The 13,299-nt window shown below is 43.4% G+C and overlaps 1 protein-coding gene across 1 annotated transcript in view; it reads right to left on the bottom strand.

The window, feature by feature from the left end:
• Nucleotides 1-7,619, bottom strand: part of LOC121876574 (proteoglycan 4-like) — a gene marked incomplete at its 3' end in the record, with an annotated part of 26,328 nt that extends 18,709 nt beyond the window's left edge. Inside the window, exon 1 of the mRNA XM_042381776.1 lies at nucleotides 7,198-7,619. Coding sequence (XP_042237710.1) covers nucleotides 7,198-7,619 — 422 coding nt within the window. The remainder of the gene's footprint in view (nucleotides 1-7,197) is intronic.
• Nucleotides 7,620-13,299: the final 5,680 nt, after the last annotated feature.

The following is a 13,299-nucleotide window of genomic DNA, read 5'->3' as shown; positions in this document are numbered from 1 at the left end:
AGGACTGGTAATTCCTGGTTATAAATAACACTTTACTGCACATACATACTGTACATACATCACTTTCCATTACGTAATATCTAATACTAGCCTCACCGTCCAGCCACAAACACCCCTCTTCATTAATGAGCTGTCTTAACGGTGGGACTACCTCTCTGGGGGGTTGAGGGAGCATAACTTACCTGGGCAACACGACGCAGGTAAGGAATGTCACTCACTCCTCAGCCACAAAGGTGATATTCCTCTGTGTTCGATATTGAGAGTAACCAGGACTACTAATTCTCTCTGTAGAATTTATGAGTTATGTGTGTGGTCGAAAGAGAGAGTGTGTTAGAGATGAAAACTGATACATAGTTGACAAGAATATGAAACAAAATGTGTTCCTGATCTCTCTCTCTCTCTCTCTATCCACACACACCAGATACAGAGGATAAACCTAAGCATGTAGTCAGCTTCTCTTCCTCCCTCCTTCCCTAACCAGCCTGGCGTGGAGAATGGGAAAATGAAAGCACAAGCCCCCTCCCTATCCCCCCCCGCCTCTTCCTCCCTCCTTCCTCTCTTCCCTCCATCACCAGGGTTGGAGCACGTAGCCTCAATAACATCCTCCTCCTCCAGCTATCAACTCCCGTGAATTGTTTTTCGTCCATTAAAGTTTCAACAAGTTCTCTCCGTTAGTTTTGTTTTTAGTTGGTCCGTGATAATGGCAGGAAGCAAATTGTCAATAAGTGTAGCACGCATCACCAGGAGGCGCTGTTGTATAAGATGTAGTACATGGGGCCCGCTGTGTGTGTGTGTGTGTGTGTGTGTGTGTGTGTGTGTGTGTGTGCCATTATCCCCCCTTTTTTTCCTTAAGGAATGAAAGAAAAATTAAAAAATATTCAGGTGAAAGAAAGCTCCAGCGAAAATAAACAAACTTAAAGTCATACTCACGAGAGGGCAATATTTATCCTGAGTTTCCGGGGTAGTCTCTCTCTCTCTCTCTCTCTCTCTCTCTCTCTCTCTCTCTCTCTCTCTCTCTCTCTCTCTCTTTATCTAATTGTAAGTAATCCGTGTTAAGTGCGCTGTAAATATACGTATCTACTTTACAAGACTTACAGGGGACCTTACTAGCGGGAAATACAAGTATACACACCGCTGGCCGTGAACGATGGGGCTAACCAGCTCTCTCGTACAAGGTGTTCCATTTACTGAACATGTTGTGCTGGTAGCGAGTTCTTCAACCTGTATATATCGCTGACAAGACCCGGGGTAATTGTTGGGAGTATTTATTCACAGAGGCGCTCACATATATCACTAAGAGAGAGAGAAGAAGAATGTACGAGAGAGGGAGTGGGAAAGGGAGAGGGAGAAAGGGGGAAGACACATGGAGAAAGAGAAAAAAAGAGTGGGGGACAGAGGGAGAGACAGAGAAAGTGAGGTACAGAGAGACAGAGAGAGAGAGATAGGGGGGGGGCGAAGAAAGGGGGATAAAGAGAGGAAGGTAGGGAGAGAGAGAGAGAGAGAGACAAGAGTTGTAGCTCCTAGTAATTGCTTTAAGTATCTTCTTCACGGAACTCTTAACAATTACTGATAAGAGGAATATCTTACACTCGAATTTGTTTCCTGTTGTTGTTGACACTAACGTCAATTATACCGTAAAATTACTTATTATAAATCCCATTCATGTCATTTCATACGTCTTATATCTTCCCTGCGTAAGCTCACCTCCGGGGTTTATGATTTTAATAACGCAAATTATTCCCCGAATATAGTGAAGGTTGGTGACTTTACACACTTAAACGGTGATGAGTTAGCATTAAGTTATTCTTTTAAACTTTATTAAATTTATGTGATAGAAAAAATACCAAAATAACATGAGTGTAAACATTGTATATATTTCTAGCTTTCAGTTAAATTTCCGCTGTATGTATACTTATGCGTATGTGGTGTATGATGTATAATATAAGCTGTATAGTATGTATGATGTATATTGTATATGTTGTATGATATATAATGTATAGTGTATAATGTACAATGAGATGTGAAACCCCCTTAGGTGTTTGTAATCATTTGTCTTATGTACAGCAGTGCAGTGTGACACAGATGGCTAACACAGGTGCTATGGGACCGTGTACGACCGAGGGACCGTGTACGACCGAGGGACCGTGTACGACCGAGGGACCGTGTACGACCGAGGGACCGTGTACGACCGAGGGACCGTGTACGACCGAGGGACCGTGTACGACCGAGGGACCGTGTACGACCGAGGGACCGTGTACGACCGAATGAAATAGAGGCAGTCACAAGGGGGGGGGGGAAGAAGTTTCACATCAAATTCACTCTCATTAATACAACATCTTAAATGTATTGTAACATGGAAACTATGCAGAATATGACCTTTTACCATAGAGACATTGGGGTTTAGAATTATCCAAAGATTTTATCCTCCAATTTAATGTATACTCTTTGCTGAATCACCCTGTATATATATACTTTCAGTCATCATTATCCAAAGTTACAACCTCTTGGATTTGAGTGTGGGGTTGTTGTGGGGTTGTTATTTTACCCCTATACCGTTAGTCTTGGTCTTCTACAACACCTTGTTAAAAATGTCCCAATACCTATAATAACTGTTGGTGTCGAGCTGTCATTTCTCTCACCAATATTGTGTCGTGAGCTGAAAAAATAGTGGCAAGTAGTGATCTCTCTCTCTCTCTCTCTCTCTCTCTCTCTCTCTCTCTCTCTCTCTCTCTCTCTCTCTCTCTCTCTCTTTATTCATCTATCTATCTATCTATCTATGTAACACCCACTAACCACATGTAACACCTCTTGGCACTGGGTAATAATGACTTCAGTGTCTCATGAACGAGTCAAGACAAACATACAGACTCACATAAATAATTAAATAACTCACAAGACGTAAAGGGAAGGAATAAGAGAGAAATACCGATGATGATGATGATGAAGGTGAAGAGGGAACAGAAACTTAAGTAATAATTATAAGAGGAAATAAATGACAGAATGAGTGAAAAAGTGTGTGTGTGTGTGTGTGTGTGTGTGTGTGTGTGTGTGTGTGTGTGTGTGTTGAGAACTAAAGGGTAATGAGGGAGAAGGGAAGCGAATAGAAGTAATGATAAAGGGGGAAGGAATAAAGGCGGTGGTGAAAGAGAGAGAAAGCTTTCACACACATGACTATTACTCACAGTCAGACATTTTGTGGGTGTGACAGTGAGAGCAGAGGGAGGTGAAGAGAGAGAAAGAGGAAATAGGTGAAGATAAGTAATGGAGAGAAGGAAAGAGGGGGGGGAAGACTTATGATGGAGAAAGGAAAAGGGGAAGAAATTATAAAAGAGAAACATAGAGAGAGTGAGAATGACTAAGGATATTCTGTGGGTTTGAAACGAAAAGAAACGAGAAGTGGAGAGAGACAGGAGACAGGTGAAGAGTAATGATGTAAGTTATGAAGAGAACGAAAGGGGAAAAGAGAGAGAGAGAGAGAGACAAGCATAAAAAGACAAGGAAAAAGAGAGAGAGAAAGATAGTGGTTTTCAAAAATAGGAAGAGAGAGAAAATGTGAGATAAAGAGAGACACAGATAAAGAGAGAAACATACGAAAGTGACGGATTAACTTACGAATCATTAAGAATGATATAGTTGCGACCCATCATTATAATTAAGTGTCCTGAAGCTTCTTGTGTGTGTGTGTGTGTGTGTGTGTGTGTGTGTGTGTGTGTGTGTGTGTGTGTGTGTCCTCGATGTCTTAGACAAGCGGCCACGGGGTCAAATATCTTGATATCAAAGAAGGCTATCTGTTCCCGCGTCCTGAACCCTCGAGCAGTGACGTCCACACGGGTCATCGTTGGATGTGTTGGAAGTCCTGTGATGGAGAGAGAGAGAGAGAGAGACCTTGAGTGTTGCCATAGTTGTTATAGTTATACCTACCCTTCCCACAGAACAGCTGTGTGACGTCACCAAACCTGAGCGGGAGGACAAAGTGATCTGACTCGTATTCTTTGGATCTTGGATGAGCCGACTAGACAAACACTAGAAGGTCAGCTGGTCGGGAGGACATTGTTTACACATTCAGGTACTGTCTAATGTCTTCTCTATTCTCCCTTCCTCTGCCCTCTATTATTCTTCCCTCCTCTCTAGCTATACTCTACACGTCTCCGCCGCTATGCACTGCTCTGCACCACGGGAGGGTAATATTGGAAGGTGTAACACGAGGACCTTAGTGTGTCTCCAGAGTGTACTAAACGCTGACTGTCGCCCAAATGTGGTGTAAAAACTGCAACATTGCCGCCGCCTTCCCTCTCCTGATCACCTGGTTCCGTCTTATAACATCACGTTTAGACCCACACACCACCACGTTCACTCAGGCGTTCTTATGATACCTTCTTTTTTCTCTTAACGTTTTGTATTTAATTTGGAAGCTCAAACTGGTATTAACTGAACGTCTTTAGTTAAGGTAGAGCACTCCTAAATGGTGTTAAGTGAACGTGTCTAGTTAAGAAGTGTGTCGGAGATTTATCGTGCTAATTTTTATCAAAAATTATATACTATTCAATATGTAACAAAAAATATTTATATATATGCTTAATTGTATCTCAGTTTAACTATATTAAAAATCGATCTATTACAAGAACATTTGAGTGTAGTTTAAGTAACTTTGTGCCAAAAAAAAGTCATATATTTGTATGAAGGAAAAAGAGTATTCACCGTGACGTCAACCACCAAACCGTGAAAATAAAGACGCGATTCTTTACCAATTTTATGAAATTTGGGGACCAGAAATTTTTTAGTTGAGTGACTCCCAGTAATTGGACTGTTGATTCGGGAGCCTGTCAGCCCCAACATAGAGCTGATATACACCCCAATTACCAGATTGTTGTAAAATGAATTGAAAAGTTTAAGAGTGATAGGTTTTTGAGTTCAGTCCAATATCGGTTTAATGTTGAGGAAAAATATATAGAGAATTGGTATAATTTGGTGAGGTATTTGATGGTCAGCTAAATAGAGTATGTTATTATGAGAGGTGACTGGAATATTGAGAGTTATAGTGATATTGATATATATATATATGATAATAATAATAGGCTGAGGTGATTGGCGGTGAAAGACTGGCAACGACCAATCACAGTGTGGCTCTGGTTTCATCAAGTCCATCTGCCGTCTGCATATATCTATATACTGGACGTTATATAATGTAGTATCTAGGAGAGGTTGCTATATTTAAGGAGTTGTTCAGGTATATATGCGGTAAGAGAGAGAGAGAGACTACCCCGGAAACTCAGGATAAATATTGCCCTCTCGTGAGTATGACTTTAAGTTTGTTTATTTTCGCTGGAGCTTTCTTTCACCTGAATATTTTTTAATTTTTCTTTCATTCCTTAAGGAAAAAAAGGGGGGATAATGGCACACACACACACACACACACACACACACACACACACACACACAGCGGGCCCCATGTACTACATCTTATACAACAGCGCCTCCTGGTGATGCGTGCTACACTTATTGACAATTTGCTTCCTGCCATTATCACGGACCAACTAAAAACAAAACTAACGGAGAGAACTTGTTGAAACTTTAATGGACGAAAAACAATTCACGGGAGTTGATAGCTGGAGGAGGAGGATGTTATTGAGGCTACGTGCTCCAACCCTGGTGATGGAGGGAAGAGAGGAAGGAGGGAGGAAGAGGCGGGGGGGGATAGGGAGGGGGCTTGTGCTTTCATTTTCCCATTCTCCACGCCAGGCTGGTTAGGGAAGGAGGGAGGAAGAGAAGCTGACTACATGCTTAGGTTTATCCTCTGTATCTGGTGTGTGTGGATAGAGAGAGAGAGAGAGAGAGATCAGAAACACATTTTGTTTCATGTTCTAATCAACTGTGCACAATTTTCATCTCTCTCTCTCTCTCTCTCTCTCTCTCTCTCTCTCTCTCTCTCTCTCTCTCTCTCTCTCTCTCTCTCTCGACCACACACATAACTCATAAATTCTACAGAGAGAATTAGTAGTCCTGGTTACTCTCAATATCGAACACAGAGGAATATCACCTTTGTGGCTGAGGAGTGAGTGACATTCCTTACCTGCGTCGTGTTGCCCAGGTAAGTTATGCTCCCTCAGCCCCCCAGAGAGGTAGTCCCACCGTTAAGACAGCTCATTAATGAAGAGGGGTGTTTGTGGCTGGACGGTGAGACTAGTATTGGATATTACGTAATGGAAAGTAAGAAATTCATTAGGGAAAATTGTGATAGGTGAAGTATCTACAGTATGTATGTATGTGTTTGTCTGGGATTAGTTTATGTTGATGCTGTTTTGTAGTTTCGAATATATATTTACATAAGAGTCGCTAAGTTAATAATATTTGAATACACCTTAAAGTTTATATATATATATATATATATATACAAATATATATATATATATATATATATATATATATATATATATATATATATATATATATATATATATATATATATATATATATATATATATATATATATATATTGTTGGCCTTAAACTAGGAAAATGCTTGAACAGCAAGACAGAATACCCCGGTGAGTGATATGTTTGTGTATGAGAGTTGGGCTATTTTAAAGTGTTATTTATACCCAGGAATTACCAGTCCTGTATATATGTGATATAAGTAAGTGCAGTAAGAATTGTATGCAGGAGATGGTTTATAAGTTATTTGTGGAGTAATAATACAAAAAATATTAATTTATACTTTATTTTTAGTTTTCACAAAAACATAAACAAAAAGAAAACAACGTGGATTATTAATCACTTTTGTTTCATAGCAGTTTTCAGGCGGCGCTCCTTGCCCATGGCCCGGGCCTGTTGGGCAGCAGCTTTACGGGCTTCAGCGACCGTGTTAGTTGGGTGCTCAGCCTTTGATTTGAGATTACCTTTGGCCCCTGGGACCAAGGTATTCTTGGCTTGGTGAGGAGGCCTATTAGCCCGGGCCTGTTGGGCAGCAGCTTTACGGGCTTCAGCGACCGTGTTAGTTGGGTGCTCAGCCTTTGATTTGAGATTACCTTTGGCCCCTGGGACCAAGGTATTCTTGGCTTGGTGAGGAGGCCTATTAGCCCGGGCCTGTTGGGCAGCAGCTTTACGGGCTTCAGCGACCCTGTTGGTTGGATGCTCAGCCTTTGATTTGAGATTACCTGTGGCCCCTGGGACCAAAGTATTCTTGGCCTGGTGAGGAGGCCTTTTGGCCTTGGGCTTTTGGGCAGCAGCACTACGGGCAACTTCTTGGGGAGTGTCCCTTTCGGTGGCCACCTGAGGACTCTCCTCTTCGGTGGCCACCTGGAGACCGCTGGCTTCGGTGACCATTTGGGTTTTCTCCCCTTCGGAGACGACCTGGGGACTCTCCTGTTCCGTGGCCACCTTGGGACTCTCCTCTTCGGTGGTCACCTGGGAACCGCTGGCTTCAGTGACCATTTGGGTTTTCTCCCCTTTGGTGACGACCTGGGGACTCTCCTGTTCTGTGGCCACCTTGGGACTCTCCTCTTCGGTGGCCACCTGGGGACCGCCGGCTTCGGTAACCATTTGGGGACTGTCACTTGTTGAGGAGAAGGAATCAACGCATTGGTTGATGACCCCCCATACTATCTTTGCATTATCTTGCATTATGCAAATAGTTTCTGTATTGAAGCATTCTTTTTGATAGGCTATTTTGAATCTCCTCAACAACACTGGAGGATACACCACATATTCAAATCTGGCGTACCCCTCCTTAGTTTGTCTTCCACACTTGGCGGAATAATAGAATATTATCCCATTGTCTGGGATATTTCTCAGTTTTTTTACCTCTTGCCGTAGGTACGCGCATCCTTGTACGACGGTCATGTTGTGGTAACGGAGGTCTTCCAGATCTGCAATTTTATCCAACACAAAGTTTTGGTTTGTGTTGGCGGGAATTTCAAGGGAGACGCTGTAGCCCACGACCCTTACACCACTTAAATTTGTGTAAGCCTCGGCTAACTCGTCGACCGCGCTACGAAGTTTGCTAGCAGATGCCAGGAAAAAACTTTTGTCGTATTTTCTCATTTTGACCACTTCCTGGGGAGTGTCACTGTCGGTGACCATCTCCTGGAGAGTGTCACTCTCGTTGACCACCTCCTGGGGAGTGTCACTGTCGGTGACCACCTCCTCTGGAATGTCACCGTCGGTGACCACCTCCTGGGGAATGTCACTGTCGGTGATCACCTCCATGGCGGTGCCCCTGTCTGTGACCACCTCCTGGATAGCGTCACTGTCGGTGACTACCTCCTGGGGAGCGTCACTGTCGGTGACCACTTGGGGACTGTCTCTTGTTGTGGTGAAGGAGGCAAGGCCTTCGTTGATGAGCTGCTATGATTTAATAGCATTATCTAGCATTACGCAAATAGTTTCTGTGTTGAAGCATTCTTTTTGAAAGTCTAATTTGAATTTCTTCAACACCACTGGAGGATACACCACATATTCATATCTGGCGTACCCCTCCTTAGTTTGTCTTCCGCACTTGGCGGAATAATAGAACATTATCCCCTTGTCTGGTAAGATTCTCAGGTTTTTGACCTAGTACCGTAGGTACCCGCATCCTTGTACTACGGTCGTGTTGTGGTAACGGAGGTCTTCCAGATCGGCAATTTTATCCAACACAAAGTTTACGTTTGTGTTGGGGGGAATTTCAAGGGAGACGCTGTAGCCCACAACCCTTACATCATTTAACTTTGTGTAAGCCTCGGCTAACTCGTCGACCACGCTACGGAGTTTGCTAGCAGCTGCCAGGAAAAAACGTTTGTCGTATTCTCCCATTTTGACCACTTCCTGGGGAGTGTCACTGTCGGTGACCACCTCCTGGAGAGTGTCACTCTCGTTGACCACCTCCTGAGGAGTGTCAATGTCGGTGACCACATTCTGGAGGTTTTCACTGTCGGTGACAACCTCTTGGGGAGTGTCACTGTCGGTGACCACCACCTGGGGAGTGTCCCCTTCGGTGGTCACCTGGGGACTCTCACTTGTTGTGGTGCAGGGGGACGGGTGAGAGGTGAGCAGCTTCACTGAGTCGGTAATAAAGTAATGCATTAAGCAAATAGTTTCTCTATCGAAACTTTCCTTTTTGAAACAAATTTTGAATTTCTGCAACGCCAGTGGTGGATTCACCACGTATTCAAATTTGACGTACCTGTTCTTAGTTTGTTTTCCGGTCAAGGCGGAATAATAAAACATTATCCCCTTATATGGAATCTTGTCCAGTTTTTTTACCTCGTGCCGTAGGTACGAGCATCCTTGTACTACGGTCATGTTGTGGTAACGGAGGTCTTCCAGATCTGCAATTTTATCCAACACAAAGTTTAGGTTTGTGTTGGCGGGAATTTCAAGGGAGACGCTGTAGCCCACAACCCTTACACCACTTAAAGTGGTGTAAGTCTTGGCTAACTCGGCGTCCATGCCTCGGAGTTGACTGGTGGCTTCTTGTAAAAATCTTTTGTACTGATCACACATTTTGGAAAGAAAATCTTTTATATATATATATACTGTATATAATAAAGGCACCCCAGGAGCCCAAGGCTCCTCAGGCACTTGTGAAAGAATGTAGTAAGAGGTTACCCGCTACTACAGAGCTGAGTGATGATGTAAACTACAGTGATGACGTGTAGTGATGCTATGAACTGTGTAGTGATGATGTGTAGTGAAACTATGAACTGTGTAGTGATGATGTGTAGTGAAACTATGAACTGTGTAGTGATGATGTGTAGTGATACTATGAACTGTGTAGTTATGATATGAACTATAGTGATGATGTATAGTGATGCTATGAGCTGTGTAGTGATGATGTAAACTACAGTGATGATGTATAGTGATGCTATGAACTGTGTAGTGATGATGTGTAGTGATGCTATGAACTGTGTAGTGATGACGTGTAGTGATGCTATGAACTGTGTAGTGATGATGTGTAGTGATATTATGAACTGTGTAGTGATGATGTGTAGCGATACTATGAACTGTGTAGTTATAATGTGAACTATAGTGATGATGTATAGTGATGCTATGAACTGTGTAGTGATGATGTGTAGTGATACTATGAACTGTGTAGTGATGATGTGAACTATAGTGATGATGTATAGTGATGCTATGGACTGTGTAGAGAGATAGATAGAGAGAGAGAGAGAGAGAGAGAGAGAGAGAGAGAGAGAGAGAGAGAGAGAGAGAGAGAGAGTCACTCCCCGGACAGAGTTATGCTGCGCCTTCTGTCAAATACTAACAAACTTAAATGAACTGTCAGGTGGAGCCTTTGAAGTAGTGTAGTGTGTAACCTGGCAAGTCAAACACACACACTAGAATAAACGCTCTACTCATATACTTACATACATACATGAATGGTTGTACATAAACACTCATGTGTATATAAAAACAATAAGACACACCAATTTATCTTAAAGGTAATTGAACATTATTTAACGGACCTCCCGCTAACGTAACTTTCAACAGTAAAGTTTTAATTAATTCGGGGAAGCTGTTACTATCAGACAGACAGATAGATGGACTAACAGTTAGACAGATAGTTGGACAGACAGATGGACAAACAGACAGACAGGTTAGGTTAGGTTAGGTTAGAGTTGAGGTTAGGTTAGGTTAGGTTAGGTTAGGTTAGGTTAGGTTAGGTTAGGTTAGGTTAGGTTAGGTTAGGTTAGGTTAGGTGATCCGAACTTTTGACTCAAGCGACGAGAAATGTGTTCCCGAGGCCAGAGAGAGAAAAGTGGGGGAGAGAGAGAGAGGGGATGGGAAGGGGAGAGAGAGGGGATGGGAGAGAGAGAGAGAAGGAGGAGATAAAGAAAAATAATAATGTAGCAAACTGACTTAACTATTATAATTATTAGTAGGTTTATTATTAATTCACCACACCATCACCACTACACCAAGCAGGAGCAGGAACCATCACCACACCATCACCACTACACCAAGCAGGAGCAGGAACCATCACCACACCATCACCACTACACCAAGCAGGAGCAGGAACCATCACCACACCATCACCACTACACCAGGCAAGCAGGAGCAGGAAGACCATCACCACACCATCACCACTACACCAAGCAGGAGCAGGAACCATCACCACACCATCACCACTGCACCAGGCAGGAGCAAGACCATCGCACACCATCACCACTACACCCAGGCGGAGCAGGAACCATCACCACACCCACCCTACACCCAGGCAGAACCGACCCCATCACCACACATCACCACCACAGGCAGGAGCAGGAACTATCACCACACCATCACACTACACAGGCAATGCGACCCATCACCACATCACCGCACCCAGGCAGGAGCAGGAACCATCACCACACCATCACCACACCATCACCACTACACCAGGCAGGAGCAGGAACCATCACCAAACCATCAGCACACCATCACCACATCAGCACACCACACTATCACCATCACCACACCATCACCACACCATCACCACACCATCACCATCACCATCACCATCACCACACCATCACCACACCATGAATCAGGTTATTATGGGTCAAGTGTAAAAGTGTTGTCGGGTTAATAACAAAGACGACAAAGCTGTAATGACCCGAAAGACTGCCTCACACTACACCTCTTGGGGAAGGAGGAGAGAAGGGGGAAAAGAGGAGGAGGTGGGAGAAGAGGAGGAATGGAAGGAAGAGGGAGGAGGGAGGAGGCAGGAGGAAGTAAGAATGGGGAGAAGGTAGAGGGGGGGGGATAGAAGAGAAGAAAAGGACGAGGAAGGAGGTAGGGGAAAGAACAGAGGTGTACAAGATGAGAAAGAGAAGGGCTATGAGAGAAGGAAGAGGAGCCGGGAGGGAGAGATAAGAAGGTTGGAGAAGGAGAAGGGGAAGAACAGGGAGAGGAAGAGGAGGAGAGAGGACCAGAAAGGACTGAGAGAGAAGGAAGAGTAGTGAGTAAAGAGGAGGAGGAGGAGAAAATGAAAGGGAAAACAGATTTAAAGGATGAGCGAGAGAGAGAGAGAGAGAGAGAGAGAGAGAGAGAGAGAGCACAAAACTGACCAGAAGGAACATTTGGACTTGGCCAACAGCTAGCACAGGTCGGAGTTTCCCCACACCATCACCGACACAACTCACCATAAATAAGAGGTTGATGGGGCGTTAAACTCAGTGTGTATTTCACCTTCAGTGGGGGAGGACGGCCTCACGTGTCTCTTATATATACGCTGATATACTGTACTACCCTTGACCCCGGCTTCACACTGACTCCATACACGAATTTAATGCCAAGTTTAGGTAGAATCTCAGTATAATGTTTGTGAAAGTTTATGATTCTCTGTCTCTTAGGTGTGATACATTGTCTCATATTAAGTTAGAATCTCACTGTGATGATGACATTTTGGATATATTAATTTGACCAAGATTACTTAACACACTATAATTATGTTAATTTTATTACTTAACTGATGCAAAGTAAATACGTCTTGATTATGTAGTCTCAGTGTAATTTTGACTCCATTTCCAACAAAAATTATCTTGGTCTTCCCATAAAGTTTCAGAGTGTGTCATATGTTCCCGGATACGAGAGAAAATGTCAACTTAGGAAACTTTTGAGAATCGAGATGTTAAGAGGTTTTTACCTGGTAGAGTCTCTCCAAACGGGTGAAAGGGGTGAGGGGAGGGTGAGGGAGGGGTGAGGGAGGGGGTGAGGGAGAGGGTGAGGGGGAGGGTGAGGGGGAGGTGAAGAATATTTTGTTGATATCTGGGCGCTTATCTCTCCCTGGATGGCAAAAGGGTGTTATTTAGTTGAGATACGGGTGGTGTGTCCTGCTCTCTCTCTCTCTCTCTCTCTCTCTCTCTCTCTCTCTCTCTCTCTCTCTCTCTCTCTCTCTCTCTCTCTCTCAACAACGTAACAAATTACCATAGAGCTTATTTATATATAAAATTAAAAACCCTTATATCTCTCCCGGGAACTCTGTCTGTGAGGCGCCGAATATTGCCACCTGCCCCTAATGAGTTGAGTTGTAGGTAGTATTAATTAGCTGGACTTTCCGAATGAGATGGAACTTAGGGGGCTCATAATTAGTTGAGAAAATAGTAGATTAGTTGGAGGGCAAATAGTGTTGTGTGTGTGTGTGTGTGTGTGTGTGCGTGTGTGTGTGTGTGTCATAGATAGATGTAGAGTGATTAAGTGATGGATTTTGTGTTCGTAATAAGTTGGAAAATGAGGGATTAGTTGGACCATTAAGACAAACTATGACTTATGGTACTGTGTGTGTGTGTGTGTGTCGTAGATAATTAGCTAGATAGATAGATGAGGTGATATAATGTTATGG

This window comes from Homarus americanus, unplaced genomic scaffold (assembly GCF_018991925.1).
Source record: "Homarus americanus isolate GMGI-L3 unplaced genomic scaffold, GMGI_Hamer_2.0 scaffold28, whole genome shotgun sequence".
Taxonomy (NCBI): Eukaryota; Metazoa; Arthropoda; class Malacostraca; order Decapoda; family Nephropidae; genus Homarus; species Homarus americanus.
The sequence above is the reverse complement of the archived record's forward strand: the minus strand, read 5'-3'. Positions and strand labels throughout refer to the sequence as shown.